General features: G+C 43.8%; 2 protein-coding genes across 3 annotated transcripts; one reads left to right on the top strand and one right to left on the bottom strand.

The window, feature by feature from the left end:
• Positions 1 to 41: 41 nt before the first annotated feature.
• Positions 42 to 3,596, bottom strand: LOC117839154 (serine/threonine-protein kinase STY46). Its single transcript, XM_034719422.2, has 3 exons — positions 2,572 to 3,596; positions 1,066 to 2,152; positions 42 to 478 (listed from the first exon to the last, which is right to left on the bottom strand). The coding sequence occupies exons 1-3, from the start codon at positions 2,961 to 2,963 to the stop codon at positions 194 to 196; spliced, it is 1,764 nt and encodes a 587-aa protein (XP_034575313.1). The 5' UTR covers positions 2,964 to 3,596; the 3' UTR covers positions 42 to 193.
• Positions 3,597 to 11,418: 7,822 nt separating this feature from the next.
• LOC117840194 (uncharacterized) lies at positions 11,419 to 20,731 on the top strand. 2 transcript variants are annotated; one of them, XM_034720652.2, is made up of 21 exons: positions 11,419 to 11,660; positions 12,345 to 12,388; positions 12,487 to 12,550; positions 12,628 to 12,742; positions 12,850 to 12,917; positions 13,213 to 13,310; positions 13,387 to 13,558; positions 13,857 to 14,070; positions 14,764 to 14,890; positions 15,078 to 15,187; positions 15,285 to 15,374; positions 16,109 to 16,237; positions 16,321 to 16,454; positions 17,383 to 17,463; positions 17,537 to 17,629; positions 17,705 to 17,776; positions 17,958 to 17,997; positions 18,207 to 18,451; positions 18,813 to 18,990; positions 19,350 to 19,558; positions 20,062 to 20,731. In XM_034720652.2, exons 1-21 carry the CDS (start codon positions 11,568 to 11,570, stop codon positions 20,359 to 20,361), a joined length of 2,676 nt encoding a protein of 891 aa, XP_034576543.1. In that variant the 5' UTR covers positions 11,419 to 11,567; the 3' UTR covers positions 20,362 to 20,731. The 2 variants fall into 2 exon arrangements, with proteins under 2 accessions (XP_034576543.1, XP_034576544.1); XM_034720653.2 differs by having other exon boundaries at positions 11,420 to 11,660; positions 19,353 to 19,558.
• Positions 20,732 to 20,888: the final 157 nt, after the last annotated feature.

Here is a 20,888-nt window from a genome sequence, read left to right as displayed (position 1 = left end):
GCTATTTCAACATGGGCAGATATTTCAGGCGACAAGAAATGTGAGAGCAATAATATAACAAGCCTTTGCACATATATATCATATGATATTTTCTCAGATGCAGTTTCCTGCATGATTGGGCAAACAGCCAAGCCAAACTGATATATATATATTATATAGCATATAGTAGAAGGAAAAGGAAGAGAAAAGAAAGCTATCTAACATTCTGCCTCTGTAGGATGGATGTGATCTCGGAGAACTGAGGGCGCTTCAGAGGGGAATTCTCCCAGCACCTGTTCATCAGTGACCTCAGGAAAGGAGGACAGTCTCTTGGGATCTCTGGCCTCAGCCCGCAGGCAGCGATTCCGACCGCTGCTTGCACCGGCGAGTAGGTGGAGTATGCCTCCTCCCCGGTGATCATCTCCCACAGTACCATTCCATAGCTGTAGACGTTGCTCATCCAGGTCTCGGAGACAGTTTCAGGATCTCCAGCAATGATCTGTAGACACCATGGTCGAAAACTTCTTAGCAAGGTCAATTTTGGTATAAAATGAGATGGTAGAAAAGTTATTCGAGGTATTGTCAATTTAATGTTTCTTTTCTCTTACAGCCCTGTTTTGTGAGTTACTGCCAAAGATGGAAGGATAAAACAATATGAGTGCAGAATTCATTTCTCATGGTTACAGGGATGAACTACTGAGTGAACACAAGAAAACATGAACTTGTGGAAAGAAAAGGCAACACTTCATCACAGGCTACACAAGAATGTTTATTAACTCTCCAATAGGATAAGAAAGAAAAATAAACTCTTCTCCTTCATGAACAAAAAATAGCTTGACACACACTAATTTGGCTGTGAACACATGTATCTGCTAAATAGATCTGCGCACAAACCTCTCCTAATTTCTAGAATTGAATGGTGCGGATCATTGAATAATAGCATGTGAAGATTAGCCGTTTAAAATAGAGCAACTACATTCAACAAGAACCTCTAGCGTGCTACTAGAGCTGAAAATTTACTTTCAGAAAGATTACTTCTAGACAACAATATAAATTTTCAGTAAATTTATCTAGTAGATAACTAACCTCTGGAGCCAGCCATCGATATCCAGATGTCTCATACTCAGTGACCTCACCAACATTATTACAAGGGGTAACAATGCCCATGTCCCCGAGGCAAGCGTTCCCTTGCCTGTCTAACAGGATTTTCCGAGAATTGAGATCACGGTACGCAATGCCATAGCTGTTCATGAAGGCCAGCCCGTCAGCAACATCAAGGGCAATCCTAACAGTATCTCGGAGGGACAGTCTTTTGTTTCTCTGCATAATAATATCATGAACAGATCCCCCTTCCATCATTCTCGTCACTATGCAGAGCCCATGGTTTTCGTTGAAGCAAATGCCATGGAATTGGAGGATGTTCCTCTGGCCACAGCTCATCAACTGCAGCAAGTCCTGACGGATCTCGACATCGTAAGCACTTCCCATGTCACAACCCCTCAATTTGTTGACCCAAACCTTCTTTCCTCTAAAGGCCCCCTTGAATGAATTTGCACCAACCCAATCAATGAACTCAATCTCCTCGGAACGCAGCATCCAGCGGTCAAGCTCCTCACCACCAGATCGAATTGTTTGCCATTCATCCACAGAGACGAAGACTGATGCCTGTGGTAGGGGAGTGGGAAGCTGTGGTCTGCGAATCGGCTCATTGTCAAGTACCTGACCATCATCTGGATCAAACATTGACTCCTCATCAAAGTTTCTTGATCCTTCTTCTTGGCAGCCACAAAGTCCAAATGGTAACTTCACACCACCGCTGTTCATCCTTTGCTTCTTTACAACCGATTTCAGTGCAGACTCAACCCGATTCTTGAAGACCGCTTCATTCCCAGACTGCACAAGTATCATGACAACACCAAGTGTCAACCCTCTCTTCTCAAAGATCTGGATCTTCTTGCAACAGAACAAAGGGCTATCTAGTGATCCTGACATTGACTGCCATGAAAGTGGGGCAACGCAAGCAAATGTTAGCTGAAAAGTAGTGCCTTCATCACCACCTCCTCTGCCATGAATTTCCTCAATGTTCACTGCAGGCTGATCCTCACCAGTCGCTTGCTCTACAAGGCGGGCATGCAAGAGGACATCTTTCATGTCAAATCCTGCCTGTGCATAGCTGCAAAGCCGAAACTTCTAATGTTAGCAGCCATTCAGCAAAACCAAAGAGAAATGCATCGCCATCTCAGCTTACATATCAAATTATGTGCTTCATTTAATCATATAAACATAGTAACCAAAAAGTGAAGGCGCAAATTTGTGATATCTGGAAGTTGAAAATAAAGAAGGTATAGACGAGATCCATCTCTTAATGTCCGCTTGATGGCTAAACATTGATGTTAACAAACAACTGATCTCGGATTGCGGCAAATTTGTGCCACCAATAAAAGACACTGGCAAGTTTTACCCCTAGTTACATATTTTCACCCGAAGAGGCAAAAACAGTTCTGATTGTTGCTCCTTGCAAAGTTGCAGAATTCGGTGGTCCTAAAAAGAAAAAAAAACAACGCAAAAAGGGGGTCACTTTGGGACACTGACCTATTGGGGAGAGCGTCGAAGTGGCGGCGGAGGTCGGCAACGAGCTTCTCCGGCAGCTGCTGGTTGCTGTTGCCGCGGGAGTAGAGCTGCGCGAGTCCACGGAGGAGGAGCGGTGGCGGCTTCTCGGCGCGCGGTGAAGGGTCGCGGGGGAGGCCGCCGCCATCCAGGCTTAGCGTGTTCTTGAACGCGGCGATGGCGCCGGCGAAGTTGCGGCCCAGCTTCTGCCACTTCTTGGGGGGCGCCGGCGCCGACGTTGGCTCGCCGGTGTAGGCAGAGTCCGCGCAGGTTGGGAGGGAGTCGTCTGAGCGGCCGTGGGGCTTCATGAGAACCTGCTCCACCATCTCCTCGTCGGTGCTCGGCCGCCCCGACCAGCACTCCAGCGCCGCCGCCATCGCTGGAGACTGGGCTTTTCCTTCTGCTGCTGAAACTTCAACTTCCTGAAGAAGGCAGCTGGAGGGCTCCTAAAGATGGGAATCTTGCTGGCTCAAGTTCGGATCGATTCTACACAGCTGAACTGATGCAAATGAAACAGAACCAAGATCTTGCTATGGTAGTTCTCCGTTCTCTAGCTTCTGCTTGGAAGATTGGACCGAATGACCAGGAAAAAAGGGAGGAAATAGTTTGGCTGTAGAAGAACACTGAAGGAAGAAAGTGTCTACAGAATGAGAAGAAAAATAGCAAAAAAAACTAGATCGAGCAGCAAGCGAAACAACTGATAAATGTTGTTTCTTCTGCTGGTTCTCTGGGGAACCTATGGGCTAGGGAAGAGATTTTTTTCTCTCTCGCTATGATATTTGCTCTACATAACTCGTCCTGCTCCCAACCTTGCTCAGCTCATACGAGGGAGAAGAAGAAGGGAGCCAGGCAAGGAGAGAGTGAGGCAAAGAAAAATGACTCCATCTTTACCAGGCTACCAGCGTGCTATGTCTGAGGGCCTCTGGTCCATAGCAGAAGGGGAAGGGAGAGAGAACATGCATCATGGAGGGAGGTGGGGCTGGCGTCCTGCGAATAATTTATGGAGGTGTTTGGTGTGTTCATGTGATCTTGCTGCCATGCACAGGCAAAAGAATTGGATTAAGTTGCAGTGCACAGGCACAGAAAATGAATTAAGGAGATGCTTTGCAGCTTGCAAATGGCACTCTTTCTTTGCATGGACCATGCACACTGCATACACTGATACACTCTGTAAGCTTTGGGATTTCTGGTCCAAATGTCAAGTGAGAAAGCATGCATATACATCCTCACAGTTCTATTTTTAAAAAACTTAAAAATTTTACGAAATTGTTGCTTCTGCACTCCTTTTTTTTTACAGTTTTCACAAAGCATTGCAACCAGTATCAGTTACTATGATGGAAATGTAGTTTTCAGTGTTAAGTGATGGTATTCTGCTGAGATTTCCTTAAATATTACCTTTAGGGGAAAAAGTGACAGCAGCAAATATGGAGATTTCTGATTTCGCCCCAGGCATGGTAAAATCCGTCTCACCTCTTCGGCCTTTATGGTATCACGAGAAAGGAAAAGCTTCTCTGATACAGTGGCTGTTGCCGTTTGACCTTTTTCGCTGCATGGCCTGCTGCCACTGCCGTTATGCCGACTCGGACATTGCGTGAACCATTTTTTTTAGAAAAGAGATTGTGAACCAAATTTTCACTCACAGAGTAGAACGGACTACAAATCAGAGCATGACGTGACACGATCGTTCAGGATCGGCATCGTGGCATGCTTGTCTGCGGATCTCGGAATGGGTGACAACTTGACAAGGGTCACATATACCCACATCGCTTGCAACTTGAGATGATTCCGATGTGCTGCCGCTACTGCAAAGCCGGAATAAAATCACGTCACGCACAGCGGCCACGCCTGTGTCGCCGCGTCAGTTTGCTGCTTATGGAAAGCTATGTCCGGGAACCCTAAACGAGCTAGAGAAGAGCGCCACAAAACATTGCAGGAAGGCCGGGCCGGAGAGCGAGCTACTGTTCCAGTCAGCATTCCCGGCCGCCGTGGGACCAGTAAGCAAAGATTCCGCGCCCCATACCGGCAGAAACGCCAAATCGCAAAAACACCGTGTCGTGTCTAATAAGCTCCAACGGAATCGTTTCAATGCAAAATACAACGTCGGACTTGGGATCAAAGATCAAGGGAGCTGCAATGTACACTACAGTACAGTGCGGCGCCATGGACATGGGGTGTGCGCCCGATTTGACGTTCCAAGACATGACCACGCGTGGTATGATGCTACGGGCATTTCCCCTTCAACGGCATGCGTCACCCGTCCCCTCAACGGCAAGCCCCGTCACTGTTCGAGCCCCTGCCACTTGTCTCCGCGCGCCGGTCTCGCCTCACCGGAAAGCGCAAAACATGCGTCCCCCAACTCAACTGAACCATCAGGCGCTGCTCCTGCTCGCTTCTTCCTGCACGATCCTGATCTGGAATCCGGCCGCCGTGTCGGCCATCTCGCTCCGCTCCGCCTCTCTGCGTGCACTCGATCGCGGAGTCGGCGAGCTAATCATGCCTGCGCTGCCGGGACGATCAGGTTAGCACCAAAAGCTAAGCTGTTTAACGCGAACCCATCATGCTAAGCCGGCCATGGGATCAGGTCCTTTTTGTGCGCTTCCGGACTGGCCCCCATTTGGGGCTAATCTAATCTTCTACGGAGTAATACCAGTCAGTCTATAGACTCACTCGCCTTATCGTCACCCGCATGTCCGGACGCGAGCAGCCTGTACCCAAATGCCGAATTCATTGGCGTAATTAAACCTGTAACCCCGGCTGGGTCTGGGTGGATGCTGATTGCTGAAGGCGAAGGGCAGTTGGTTCTTTACGCCGCAACAGTACAGGGCAATAAGAACCGTCCTGGATGGCCCGGATCGTGCTGCTATAGATGGTCACATCCTCCGGATACCTTACACCGATTATAGAACGCAGTACTACTGCTGTGCACTAGCTAGGGCGATCTATATATGATATCGATAGCATGTATATACATATGATGCACTGCTCCGAGAAAGCAATTAGGCTATTAGCAGATACGGCAGGTTTATTTTAAGGCTAGTCTTAGTCTTAATGAAAGTGTCAGGTGAGTTTCATAAAGATTGGATCACATGCCACATCAGCAAAACTACTGACTTGGCAGGCTATTTGTAAGGAGAGAGGAGATGGGAGTTTCATCTCCATGAAATCCACTTGACACAATTACCAAATCCCATGAAATCTAATAAAACTTACACTGAGCATTTTATAGTTTCATGACATGACACATTTAATCATAGGACAACATAAAAATTAAATTACTTAGGCTATCTATAAAATTGTGCAATGAAGCATTGAAATTATACACTGAGAGTGACAATTTCATTTCATTAAAAGCTGACATAACACTCATGGTAACTGTTGACGCTGAAAATCGGCCAATGACTCTCGGCGTCGGACACACGACCCGGGAGAATCTGCTTAGCTCCTGTTCGGGTTATCGCCCTGGTGCGGTTCGCGCGGTGTGCCAGTCAATCTGACCTGATGATTGACAAGGAAAGAAAAGTGTTAAATTCCAGGGTTTCGATCGGCTAGAGTTCCGATCTATTTCGAAGCATGTATCAGCGAATCGGCCGAATTACTGTAGAGATGACCGGCTATAGAGCAGCCGATGATCACGTAGCAGTTGTAGAAGAAACTACTAGAGCAACCTAAACAACGCTACAAAAGCAACACTTGGAACATATCTAATCGGCTATATGATAACAGACAAAAATAATGATAAAAGCCAACAGTTCGTATTTCAAGCTGGATAACTGGTGATAAAACTAAAACAACAGGTAAAACCTATAATTCTAATTAATATTGATAACTGGTGAATAAATCTAAACGAAACAACAGCAATGCGCCCGAAGTTAAAGCTTAGATATTACTTGATAAATGGAAATTACAAATTGGCCGAAGATCGTGTTGATACAGTCCTGCCAACTTGTACAAACTCGTGAAAAGAAAATGGTTTGGCGAAGTCACCGACTTGAAAGTAAAGTGCGAGGAAAAAAGTAGATTTGTTTTGTTGATTGATGTGTTGTTCTTTACAAGCCTTACGAGGCAGCTATTTATACCCTGTTACAACTGATTTCCTAACCGACTAGGATCTATCTCTAATTTGAAGATAACAAATATTTACAAACGAACGCAACCCGCATCGGAGTTGGTTATTATTTTCCCACGGGGCAATTTTCATCTTCGGCTAATCATCATCCTGGCCCACTTTCGGCCCACATCGGCCAAGCCGTTCTGGCTCCCAATCGGCTGAAACATTGTAGCTCTAATCAGCCGACTCCTAGCTGTAACTTCTTGCTTGCCGCATCGGCCACCTTCCTCTCCTTTGACGCCGATCTAAACACGTGTCAAAATCCGGCGTCAACAGTAACAGTACAGTAGAACCACTGACATAACACTATTGGTAATAGTACAATTTCATTTGATTACTGACATAACACTCATGGTAATAGTAAGTAAAACCATGACATAACATTCTCGGTAGCAGTACAGTAGAACCATGCGAACCATGCACAGAGACTAGCCTAAGACCCTGTTTGGATATGGGCTTATCCCCTATCACATTAGATGTTTGGATAGGAGTATTAAACATAGACCGATTACAAAATTAATTGCATGGATGGAGGCTAATTCGCGAGACGAATCTATTAAGCCTAATTAGTTCATGATTTGACAATGTGGTGCTACAGTAAACATTTATTAATGATGGATTAATTAGACTTAATAGCTTCATCTCGGGAATTAGCCTAGTTATAATTAGCTCATATAGGGGTGTTTGGTTCCACTGACTTGTTTTTAGCACCCGTCACATCAAATGTTTAAATACTAATTAGGAGTATTAAACGTAGACTATTTTCAAACCCATTATATAAGTGGAGGCTAAACGGCGAGACGAATCTATTAAGCCTAATTAATCCATAATTTGACAATGTGTTGCTACAGTAAAAATCTGCTAATGATGGATTAATTAGACTTAATAGATTCGTCTCGCCGTTTAGCCTCCACTTATGTAATGGGTTTTGTTAATAGTCTACGTTTAATACTCCTAATCAGTGTCTAAACATTCGATGTGACGCGTGCTAAAAATAAGCAAAGGGAACCAAACGCCCAGCATCAAATAAGTTGAACTTCAACCAAGCATCTAAACACGCTCTGACGCCGCCTGATCGCGTCGGCCTGACACGCTCTTACCGCGCCGCGAATAGAATACGCTTCTTGATGGGGTGCAGAGCGGCGTGCCTGACGTCCAATCCATAGTTGCTCGCAACCATATCGTGACGACGACGACGACTTCTTCCGTTCCGTCGCCGCGCGCGGCCGTTCAGCGAGGAGGCCGGCACGTAGCCGCTCGCGAGGCCGGTGCGCCGCGCATGTGGCCTGCGGGGGTCGGCCATGTGAGGGGGCCAAGCAGGGCTGTTCAGACTTGCATGGCGCCGCACGGGGTTGGTGGTGGCGGCGCGCCCGGGCGCCCGCCGTCCGATCCGGCCCGACCGGTCGAGATCGCTGGCGGATGGGCCCTGCTTCCACGCGCGACGCGTGGCTGTCGCTGCCCCGGTGTCCCCCGTCACTGGCGATCGACCGGCGAGAGCTCAACGACCTAATGGCGGGCGGCTTTGCTTTGCTTAACCAACTTGTGTGGTTAGCTAGACTAGATAGATTCGGTTTGCCTTGGGCTTTGCCGCCACGGTGCCCCTGTCATCCTGGCAGGGCAGCGGCGGCACCCCCCTGGCTGCCTTTCCGTTCTTTTCCGCGGACCCAATGGGGGAGGCGTCCGTACGAGCCCCAGCGCTGCGAGGACCACGTGCTCGCGGACGCGCGGTGGTTGGCAAAGATCTCTTGCCATGTGCTGATGTGCCGATCGGTCGACGCCGGATTGCCGGTGCGCCGCGCCGCGCGCCGCGAGACCGCTGGTGCGCTGGAAGCCTGCAAGCGCTCGCGCGAGCCCGTGTGTGATCGCGGCCTCGCGGGTCTGTGCAGGGCCTGCTGGCGACGGCGTTCCGCGCGGGGTGTCAACTGTGACTCTGTGAGATAACCTCAGTCCTAGCGCCTATCCGTGGACCGTGGAGATCCGCTACATGGGATCTAGAAGTTGAACTAAGATCATCGCAAAAAAAGAAAAAAAATTCTAGAACTAAGAAGAATGCATCTCTAATATACGAATCCCGGTCACGGGATCGGGCGCTCCTCGAGCCCTCGTTGAGCCACGTCACGCTGTTTTTTTCAACCGTCCGGTGCAAAGCAGGTTGGCATCTTGCCGTCGGTTTCGTGCCTCTGGCGCTAGCGATCGCGACCCTTCGCGTGACTTCGGCATTCCCCCGTTGGTCCTGTCTCCCCGTAGCCGTCGCATCTGGCACCCCTCGCGAGTCGCGAGCTCCGGCCAGCCCGGCATCCATCAGAGCATCACCCCTCCGTGTGGGGCCTTGGCTCCCGCGTCCTGCCCTCGCATCACTCTTCGCTCGCAGCAATCCCATGAGCGTCCGTAACCATCGCAGCAAGCAAATGGGTTCATCGTAGCGGCCAGTGCTGGGAAGTGGGAAGAGGTGGCGGCAAGGATGGAGGAACTGGAGCAGAGCACCGGGCTGATGTTGCTGCTGTAGAAGGAAGAAGGTCTGAGTACGGGTGCTGCCTCTCGCCAAGCAACACGGCCGGGCGTCGGCTGCCGGCATCCAGTTACGGCTCCGGCCATTCACTTCTGGTCATTCGTCCGCACCTGCATCCAGCTGCGGTCCATCATCAACGCCCCATCTTCCTAGAACAGCATAGCACCGCACTGAGACACTGCCTGCTCTTCTTTCTTCCTCAACACACATAGTACAGCTGCTGCTGCTCCCCTCTCCCGTCCAACTGTGCAAAGCAGCATGTTGCCTGTAGCTCCATTTCAAGCAATCCCATGTAGCTCCATGGTCAAGCAATATGCATACCAAACGCCGATGCTTCCATAGATTGCTTCCAAATCAGAATAATATGTTTCACATTTTAATTAATGTTCAGTTCAGTCTAAATGCTAAACTTTAGATTATTTATGCTTAGCTGCAGCACTAATTTTTGAGGGAAATTTAACCGAGTTTTGATATATGTAGTAGATGCCGTCACATGAGATTCTAGCAATGATATATAAAACTGTTAACTCTCTGGTAAGGCTACGTATTTGTGCTTCTAATATATTGCACTGAGTGAGTTACAGCAAGCCTTAGGAAACAAGTAACAGAACCCTTCATCATATGGCTTTTTTAATTAAAATTGATTTCTTAAAACACTCTGTATTCATTTTATGTTCTTTTTTCCTCATACTGTTTCACCAAAAGCAAAAAGAAACAGAACAGCAACATAGACTCTCTTTATCACAGACAGGAACAAGCTTACTTGGTATACTAATATAGACAATTCAATTTCTTAATTATTTAAGTACATACAGTTGTATGCCATGTTATAAAACAAGCCATGGTAGCTATTTTTCTAAAGTAAGTAATACAAATGTTTTCATGGTGCATTACCTTAGTACTCAGACATAAAGATTTGTACAGTGGTTTGCTTCCAGAAAATAAATATTCTAAGCACTAGCATAACTATATGTTTTCCTCTCTTTTGCAACGCTTCAGATATTTTGAAGAACAATCCCCAGGTTTGATGCTCATAAATTTCCAATACAACATATGTTAGATGGCCAGTGACATAATAGGCAAGAGGTGAAATTTCAAAAGCTGCTGAAGGGCAATTAATTTCATTCTTTTGTCCTTTAACTTCTACAGTCTTATTATGCATACTAAAACTTGCCAGCTCCTTTCATCAGGCTCCTGCATATTTGCAATCATATCAGCCTTCTACATAATTGAAATCCTCTCCTGCATATTTGTAATCATATGAGCCTTCTACATAATTGAAATCCTCTCAAAGCTGTTGTACCAGTTCGTTCTTAACATTCATCAAAGAAACCTCTAGCTGATCTATCTCCAATGTGTCAAAGTTGTTCTGCTTTCAAATACATGGAGTCAAATACTGCCAATTACTGTATTTTCCTTAAAGCTGAACGATTTCCTGTGACCAAAGCCGTCATTTTCAGTTTTGATTTCTGCAATGGCTGCCTTCAAGTGAGAGCCAAAACTCTGATCAGATGCTTCCAGGTTATCGTAGTCCACTAAAACAATCGAGTTATCACTATTTACTTGTTTTTCCTTCCAACAAAATCTTCAGTTGTTTCTCAGCGGGTGTTACTATTTTGTTGGTTTTCCTTAGTTAGCAACCTGCAAAATACCAACTTTGTTCTCTTCCCAGCTCTAACTGGACATCCATGGCAAGCTAAAACATCAGCAGCCAACTTAAGAAAACGAAAATTTATGGGGCGGTTGACTCCAACAAGGGCGCGGCAAAGCCGCGCCTGGGGTTCTAGTGAAGACATATCTGCTGAATATTATTTGTCGTAGACAAAGGATGAAAGCATCCATGAAGCAACATCCTATTCCTATCCTTTCAAGATAGGCCCAACACCATCACCCGATTGGGCCGAATGTATGTTTGTAACGTTTGGACCATGAGGCAACCTATCCACCATTCTGTCGTGCCCAAGTTAGGCCCAACACCATCACCCGATTGGGCCGATGCCGACAGCATGTCGTCAATCGTTACTCTTACCTAGACCAAGTCCACGTACACCATGGACCCGTACCCATGCCGTGGCCCGCAGCTCTGGAAACCGTCGTGCGACCAGCGTACGGTGCCTCCACCACCGGTCATCGACGCATCGGAACGAGATCCTCTGCCGTTGAGTCAATGCCATGTGGGCCCACATGGCAGTGGCTCAAAGGTAGAGGCTCAACGGCAGAGGAACCTCCCTCCGACGCATCACGCTCGCCCACTTCCCTTTCCCTCCCTCGCGGCCTCCCCCACCTCGCCGATCTAACGGGGAACGCGGAGAGGCTTCCCCGCTCCGCCACCGCGCCGCTGCTCCGCTCTGGGAGTGCGCCGCCATGGCATCCACGTCCTCCTCCAGGTACGCGAAGCACCGCCGGATCGGGGAGGACGAAGAGACGGAGGAGGACGAGGAGGAGGCCGAAGAGGAGGTACTCACGCTTCCGCTTCCTTCACGCGCTTGCTCGCAACCCGGTTCCGATTTTTTTTTATTTTTTACCAATAGTGTTCGGTTTGGTGCTGTCGTTGCGTAATGACGGGGATTGGTTTTGGGGTGTACTTACTAGGTTCGTAGCTTGAATTGCTGAAGTTTCGAGGCTACTTTTGGAGAATTTGAACGGTATTTTGGTCGCTAAAGTATGCTAGTATCGGACATGTCGATGTATTGGCCACCAGATCACGGTTCACGACTGTGTTGATCAGTTGGTGCAGTCCATTATTGGGCTGTAAGCTGTTTATAGTGTTTTGCTTCTAAAGGAGTATGCATTTGCAATTTTGCACGTTTCCTGCTGTAAAGTGCTACTGTAAGAGGCAGAACAACTTGGCAGTTTGTAGGGATCATATGTAACAAACTCTATGATGCTTAATTGCATAATGTGTGTCTTCAAACACGCTAATTGCTCGGTAACTGCAGCCGTGCTTTGTTGGATACCATTTGCTGAATTATTTAGATTGACAGCGTGTAACTTGTAATTAGTGCTAGCTTTTCTTCACTGTTATTTTTTGTAAGGCCCAGTGTGTGCAGCTCCATACATTTTATTAGAAGTTAAAATTTTGCTGAATCCTTTTGAGCTGAAACTTATCTGTTGATTATCATACTCTATTTCTATCTACAGCTTGAACGGTTCGATGATTTCACTATCGCTTCATCATGGGAAAGGTCTGCAAATCTACAATGATGCTATCCATTTTTTATTATCGTTTTTGGTCAATTTTAGTTATCTGCAAAGGGTTATTGAGATTTTCTTGATCATCTAGGTTTATATCTGAGATAGAGGCCATTTGCCGTCAATGGCTTGCAGATGGCCCGAAGATCTTAATGGTACTGCTCTGTCTGGGACCTCATATTCAAGCTCGTGCGATAAACGTTGATCTGCTAACTAACATACATTCTTGTAGCAAAAAGGTGCAGAGATTGTTCCTCCCTTTGAAAACTTATACTTGATCAAACGTGAACTGAAGCATGGGAAAAGAGTGTATTCTATGGAGTATCATTTCATGAAATCTGCAAAAGGTGATTTTGTTAATGCCTTCAGCAAGTTTGTGTGTCATGTTATTCTTCTCAAGATAACTTCTGCTTTTTATTCTTGTTTTCTTACAGTCACTGATATCTATCTGTAGGCAAAAACTCATACTGGGATGATGATACACATAGCATGCAGCTCTCATTTGGAGTTGATGAATTTTTGGTATGATTTTTTATGTCACATTTATACAAGCATAGTCCGTCACATGATTTTTCTGCTGGGTGCATTTATATTACTTCAAACGTTTTTGTGTTTTTTGCTTTTATTAACTCTCTTTCAGCATAAAGCAATTTCAATTTTGCCAATTAAAATCACTGAATTATTAGTGCAACAAACTTTATGTGCCCCTCCAAAAAAATATTCACCAAGCTCTAATATGTAGTGGAGCGTAGTTATTGTGCATAGGCTAGTTTACATCATTAAATCAAATCTCATAGTGTTTCTTATGTGCTCACAGATGATTGCTCCGCTGAGTGCCAGCGGTGTGGTTCTTGACGATCCAGAATCAACTAAGCTTTTGAGTTCTGTAGCAATTGCCCTTTCTAATTGTGGCAGGTGAGTGAGTTTTAAAGCTTAGCTTCCCTAACAAGCGTTATCACTGTCATTTTACTGAATGATTGTTGAAATTTAGCAATTGGCCAGCATTTGTACCCGTTCATGACCCTTCACGGAAAGCACATATAGGAATTCAGAACTTGGGAACAGTATTTACTCGAAGATTTGAAGCTGATCGAATTGGTAGCCAAGTGCCAATAAGACTCATGCATCTGGAGGGGTTACATGAGCTATTTCTATCAAAGTTTGTGAGTGTCTCTAAAAGCTTTTACTGTTTCCTGATGTCTGTGGTCTTCCATTAAATCTTAATAGTATTTAACAAAACTAAGAAGTTGCTGAGAAAAAGCCAAGATAATTTTTTTATAGGAGGTAAAGGTAGGAGTGGCTAACCGTTATACAATGCGTAGCATTTGAAATTTAGAATATATCACTTGCTTTCGTTCAGTAATTCTGTTCATCTTTAACTTCTCTATATTCAACATGTCCTACCGACTGCTTGTGTTTGTACATGGGTTAACCTTCATTTTTCTGTTTTTGACTTTGGAGGTCCTATCCTCAACAGATTTTCCATCCAGGGTAAAGGTTCACTTCTCAATGAAGCTTACCTACAGGACTCCTGAGTATGATTATGATAATGAGACTTTAGATTCTGAAGCTGCTGAGTCATTAACTGAAAATGAAGTTGCAAGCCACCCCAAAAAACAATGGGACGATGATTGCCCTTGGGCAGAGTGGTACTCTGCTGAGGATCCTGTGAAAGGTAACTGAAGTCTCATGTCTTTTACAAGTAATTATAAATAAACAACCATAATTGAAGAACCGACGTTAGCCATGGGACTGAACCTAAAAGGCACAGGTCAGTGTCATTAAGCTACCGACACTTACAAAAATTTCCACTGAATTATTCCACTTTACACCTGTGCCCTTTCACCATCCAGTAACATGAGGTCTATCCACTTTGATATATACCATCCAAGGTTGATCTAGCATCACTGCATCATATATTACAGTTTTCATTATCCTATTTTAGTGGTAGTCACCTCATTTCAATCGAGTTGTTCCCTTGTTTTACATATAAGTGCATTTTTGTATAAGGGTAGTACATAACATAGTTATTGAGATTCACATTTTACCTTTGACACCAAAAGTTATCTCCACGTAGAAGATAATCTATCCTTTCATTGTAAAAGTAACTATGGAGGTAAAATATTTCTTGTTCAGTCTTCATACAAGACAAAAGGAACCCTAACATGGACAAGGTAGATTTCTTGTATAGAAAATTATCTATAATAAATAGGTCCACTTTTCCAGTGAGTTGAATGATACGTTTAAGAAGTGTTATCTCTTAGTTGCAAGTTATATATTGGATTTGATACATATCATGTTTTCAATTTTCTAGAGGATATTTCATATTGATGTATATTTAATAACATGATCCATTTGGTTATCCTAGGTTTTGAGCTGACTGCCATTTGGGGAGAGAGGACATTTGAAGAAACCCTTGAGATGGCTGAAGTGGAAAATGCTTCTTCCTTTGATGCTGATAGCTGGTTTCTTCACCCAGTTGTATCTCAATACATGTAACTCTTTTTTGTAAATCTCTTGTTGACCGTCTGCAAGTAATTTCAATTTCATGAAGTATAAGCATCATATCTATCCATCATTTCAACACTCACCAGTTAGGTGTCTAGTACATACATAATAATGTGTTGTTTTCCCATATTCTGGATGCATTTGTTTTGATATATGTTCAAATTTACATTGTAGGGTAGATGATTCTATTGGAAAATTTGTTGGGTTTGCATCCCAGCTACATCTTCTAGTGAATGCGTATGAATCGTCAGCGGAGGCACAGTTTTTGGAAGACTTCGTTGCAGGTTAAGAAGTTGATACGAGTCACTGTACCTGCCAAGTGACCCCAATTACCTTTCCAGGATTTTGTTTCTAATTCAAATTTGCCGTGCTAGGTAGCAGATACTTCAGGCCAGGACAATTCAAAATCTACTACTACTGTGCCTCCACCATCTGTTATTGATCGTGTTATGAAAGATCTTTTCAGTGATGGTACTATTTATCCTCCTTTTTTGGCCTGAAAGAAACTTATAGTTACTAAGTCAACACATTATCTAGCATAATGGAGCCAATCACTTATGAAGTTCAATACTGAAAATCTGAACATTCCACAATGTTTCACTAGGCTGCGAGTACATAAGTAATTTGCTGGTTCATATGGTACTTTTTGCATGCTATTCAAATATTAGCACTTTGGGAAGCTTCTCTTTAAATCTACGTAACTGGAGTGACCAATTAATCTGAGTGTGAGAATGATCTGCTAGCATTTGCAGAAAAGGGATTACTGCCTGAACTCATGCTACTCTCTTTGTGTGTTCGTGGTTTGGCAGCATCCGGAGTTTTAGTTCAGCAGACAGCAGTCTTCATGGATAGTTCTGTCTTGCTTGATCTGATTAGTCACCTATAGTTTTATCCCGTGACTTCCATCCCAGTTTCCCTTTTTACATCTCAGCTTGTGTGCATGCTTCACGAGCTGCTGAGCCAAAAAAAAAAAGGGTGTCAACCCTACCTTGCCATCAAAAGGATGTCAACCCTAGCTTTTGAGGTTGCAGGTAGTGATTGGCGTTGCTGGATTCAGAAATTCAAACTCAACTAACAATAATGAAATGGCATTACTTCTTAGTGAAAATTAGGTAGATGGATCATGTTATTTTATTAAATTTCTGCACTCTTCTCTTCGAATTCATTTTGAGAATCCAATAAACTCTTATGTTTCTGTTCAACAGAGGCTGGAAACTCAAACTATATGGAAGCAGAAAATAAGCATAGCCGTGCTATGAGAGGTGCACCTGCAGATTCACTTTTTGGCCAGTTCTGTTTGCACGCACTGTGGTTTGGCAACTGTAATATACGCGGTGTGTATTATTGCTGACTTTTCTTTTAATTTCTGTTTTCTATTGGAGAGCTTTATTGATAAAAGACTTGGTTGTTATTCCAGCAATTGCTGTGCTGTGGATTGACTTTGTACGTGAAATCCGTTGGTGCTGGGAGGAATCAGAAAGATTGCCTAGGATGAAAAGCAGTTCGAGCATTGATCTCTCCTCTTGTCTTATCCACCAAAAGTTACAAATGGTACATCAATACTTTTTCCTTGTCTTGAGGGCCACATCTCCTCATACGAGATTATAAGTCAGAGAGAATGCTAAGAATGCTATTTATTTAGTTATATTGTTGCTTGATATACTAGTTTAATGAATTTAAAAAATAATACATGTATATTGTAGTACTCCTAGGTTCTAGCATGATTGTGTCTTCACCGGACTCAGACAACACACGCTCTCAGCTCTGCTCTGCTGTCATGCCAGGATGGCAAGCTCTGATATGGCCTGTGTCAAGCCTCCATTGTTGTGCTTGGCCTACACAATGCCCTCAATTCCACAGCAACATCGATGCTCCAGTGTTGCTACCATCATGTCTTTGCCACTACGCTAAACCCAGCTATGATGCTGTCCTTGCATTGTGCTCCTCGTGCCAAAAGAATTGGTCTCATGCAGGCTTTGGATAGGTAGCTTGATCTGATAGCGATTAAGAGGACAGGTCTGATCGACACTCTGGGGGTGTTGGTTTAAGGGAGGAGGTTATTAGGACAAGAATAAGTTTGAAGGTTATTTTTTTGTTCGGATTTATTTTTTATCTAGTTTTTTTTAGAGTGATAGAAGGGGGAGGTGAGGAGGTGATATAGAATCAGTCACTAAGCATCAGTCCTATATACAAGAAGGATCCATGCAATTTTCATTATGTTACTCTAACAAGGTATACAGTCTCATGGGTTTTCACACTTTTCTGCAAGCCGCTGTTTGTCAAATGATGCAACTACTTTTCCCCTACCTCTTTCACATCTAATAAATTGGCATTAAGGGGCTATTTTTTAGTTATCTTACGAATGGAGAGTTGGCAAAGTGAAACATGTTTTTAACACTCAGTACTTAATTTATTGGGTGAGCTGTTTCTTTCCAGCATATTTTAAGCAGTTGTGCCTTTTGCTTTTTCTTTTGGCAAGCTTGCGATATGCATTGAGAGAAAGAAATCACTGAACCGCGAGAAAGGTGCCGGCCACAAAGATGAAACTTCAAATGCTACGGTAATATACTGTCATTGACTGTTTTTATTTGGAATTTGAAACAGTTTGATGGTTACTCATAGTTTAAGAACAGGCAGTGAACAAAACTCGGAAAGGATCAGCTGGTGTTGTGCCTAAAATGATGCTCCTGAATACATTTCAGGAAATGCATGCTCCATATACTCAGGTTCTGCTTGTGCTCTTCTTCAGATTTATTATTGTGATCCTCATGCACTGCCTCATGTTTCCATCAGTTCCTTAGGATGCACCTTTGATGACCGAGGATATGCATGAAGAAAGGCTCCATGCAGCAGAAGCTTTTGGCAATGCCATTGTAAGTTCTTGAAGTTGCTCTTTGTATGCATGAATGGTCAAATCCCTTTCTGATTCATAGTTTGTCCGAAGAACTACAGTAGCTCAGTTAATTGGAGGGATATATGCACTACTTACTCTATTGCATAAGTCCGCCTAACTAAATCGGATTTGATTTTCATAGCATTCCTCTGTTCCCGCAGGGTCTATCTGGTCAACTGGAAAGGGATATATTATCTTCAGGTAAGATTTTCTGGGAACAGCATGACTTAACATCCGTTACATGATGTGTTATTGTTCCTAGATCTATCTTCATAAATTTTCTTTTACTTACTCTGATTTATGAGCAAGGCAATGGGCTTTTGGATTAGGAATTCTTCTTTTCCTTTTTGTTACTAGTATTGTAGAATTTCTTCATTTGCTACTAACAGGAAGCTCTGCTCCTTGCTTAGATATGTCTGCTTTTAAAGCTGCAAACCCAGACGCCGTTTTTGAAGATTTCATTCGGTGGCATTCACCTGGTGACTGGGTGAGTGAGGACAAAGCAGATGGTAATTCAGGTTGGCCTCCTAAAGGAAAGCTTTCTCAGCGTATGTCTGAACATGGGAATATGTGGCGCAAAATCTGGAATGATGCTCCACCATTGCCTGTATCCGAACAGAAGTCGCTGCTTGATCCTGTTCGGGAAGGAGAAAAGGTAGTTCGTTGTTTCTTATCCATGGTGATTCCATAATCATATAAGAAGGCATGTTGGCATTGCAACTAATTATGGTGGAGCAGGTGGTTTTGTGCTAGAAAGTGGTTCTTCAGTTATAAATGACCGATCTGAATATGAATAATGTGCAGTTTGAAGGTTTCAGTTATTAATTCAAAGAAAACTAAATTAATCAGCACATATTTTCTTTACCTGGAAATGGGAGTTCTGAACTGCATGGGGTTGGCTCTCTTTTTAAGTTGGAACCATGATCTTCGTGACTATTAGTTAGCATCTAAGTATCTTACTATAGATAAAATACTAGCATGATGCGTATTAAGCTTTTCATATATGTGATACACAGGTGCTTCATTACCTTGAAACTTTGAGGCCACAGCAGCTCCTTGAGCAAATGGTGTGCACTGCCTTCAAATCATCAGCTGATATCCTGAACAAGACCACATATGGTGGCTTCAAGTTAATGAAGACTAAAATGGATCAGCTGTATGCCACAATGGCGTCGACACTGAAATCTCTTCAAGGTACTACTATACCTTTCATACGGCTGGCTGTGTGAACTGTAGACTTATATTTTGAAGTAAGTATCTATGGATTGTTTTTCACAGGAGACCTTCTGTTACCAAGATGAGCTTTTGTGCCCGCTTATCCTTTGTCTAACAAAAGAACCAACAGCCAGTTTGAAATGTTGAATGTTTTTAAGAATATTTTTCTGTCAAAATGCACCTTTAAAACACAGCCCCAGGATTATTGGCTGCCAGGCAAATAACAGATACTCCAAATAAAATATCCAACTTGTATGCCAGCAACCCTTTAGGGACTAAAGAACTTCCAGGATCTTAAGCACTGGCCACAGGCAGCGATACTGAGTCTGTTGTTTTAGCAGGGAATTCTGACATCAGTGATTTGGCTGGAGACCTGAAGAGGCTTTGTCAAGTCTTTGAGCACATTGAGAAGTTGCTGATTCTTGCTGCTTCCATCCATAGGAAGCTTATAGATGCTCCACGACTGGCGCAAGCAATTTTTGCTGATTACTTCAACTACTATCTTCCGAAAATGGGAAGTACTTTGGAAAGCATTTGCTATGAAAAGGTAAATGCTATGTTCTTTACCCTTCGTTCGTTACATACGGTCATTTGCAGGAACAAAGTTGATGGAACTAAAATGTTCATACGTTCAGTTAATTTGCTCATCGGTTGCCTACATCCTAAAATTGCAGTATATGATAGTTTACTAGACAGTAAACACTGAAGGTTTTCATAGTACTCCCTCCGTTTTCAATTATATGACGTTTAAGACAAGCTTAATGAACTAATTAGCTTTCCCTAAACGTCATATATTGTTCTACAACACTGCAAGTTTCTCTGTCACTTATCAGTTTTTTCAGCCACATCATGTGGGTGTGGACTAGAGATATTTTAATTCATTGCAATGTGCTTCTTTTTTCTGTTTAAGTTTATTCAGAATCTTAATTTTTCTAAGACTCCATCTGGTGTTACTCTGTTAGTTTCTTGCTGTGCCCATGCTCTGTCATTGTTTTGCCAGCAAATTTTCTGAGGCCATGTTCCTGATTTCCTTTTAACATTCTATGTTAGGAGTTCACCACTAAGGAAAAAGTGGGGATGCATGAGAGAGATGCTTTGTCAAACCTTTTTCCTCCCCCTACTGCAAATCAATCATGGAGGAAAGTTTTGAGCATGGGAAATCTTTTGAATGGCCACGAACCAATGCAAAGAGAAATCATATTCTCAGTCAAGGAGAGAATAAGCAACGGTCACTATTCGAGTCCGACCCCATTATGTACTGATGATGAGCAGATCCAGACACATAGGATGTATATATCTGGGACATCTAATGATCTTTGGGTTGCATTGTCCGTGACATCATGGGATTGAGCTGCACATATATGCATAAGAGAAGAGGTTGAATCGAGAATTTGCTTAGTATTCCGATGGTGCAGATCTACAGGTGGATTAGCAACACAGTTTTGGCAGCAAATCAAAGGATCAAATCCTCATCCACGAAAATAATACTGGGATATGTATGACTGACGTCTGTGGCTGTAGATCTGTATCTTAGTGCCGTGAGCTGAGTGAATTCTTTGATTTGGCTTTCTGTAGAGAACTGGAGCTACATAAGCTCCATTTTAGCCGAGGGCATTGTTTGGAGTGGAGGACTTGGAAGTCGCATCGATCGTCTTGTGTAGTGTGATGTGACGTGGACCATGATTTACGCTGCATTCTAGTTATGCTCGCATTCCACTCAGCCACCTTTTCCTATTCCCGTCTCGGTAGCTGATATTGCATGCAGACTTCATACTTCGTCAAGACAGAACACTATAGCCGAAGTACGGTTCTTCCAATTTGCCGTGCCATATCAATGCGACTTTGTCAAACGTCCAATTGATTCTCACCCACAATGT

Source organism: Setaria viridis, chromosome 9 (genome assembly GCF_005286985.2).
Source record: "Setaria viridis chromosome 9, Setaria_viridis_v4.0, whole genome shotgun sequence".
Taxonomy (NCBI): domain Eukaryota; kingdom Viridiplantae; phylum Streptophyta; class Magnoliopsida; order Poales; family Poaceae; genus Setaria; species Setaria viridis.
Note: the sequence above shows the minus strand (reverse complement) of the source record. Positions and strands in the feature narration are given on the sequence as shown.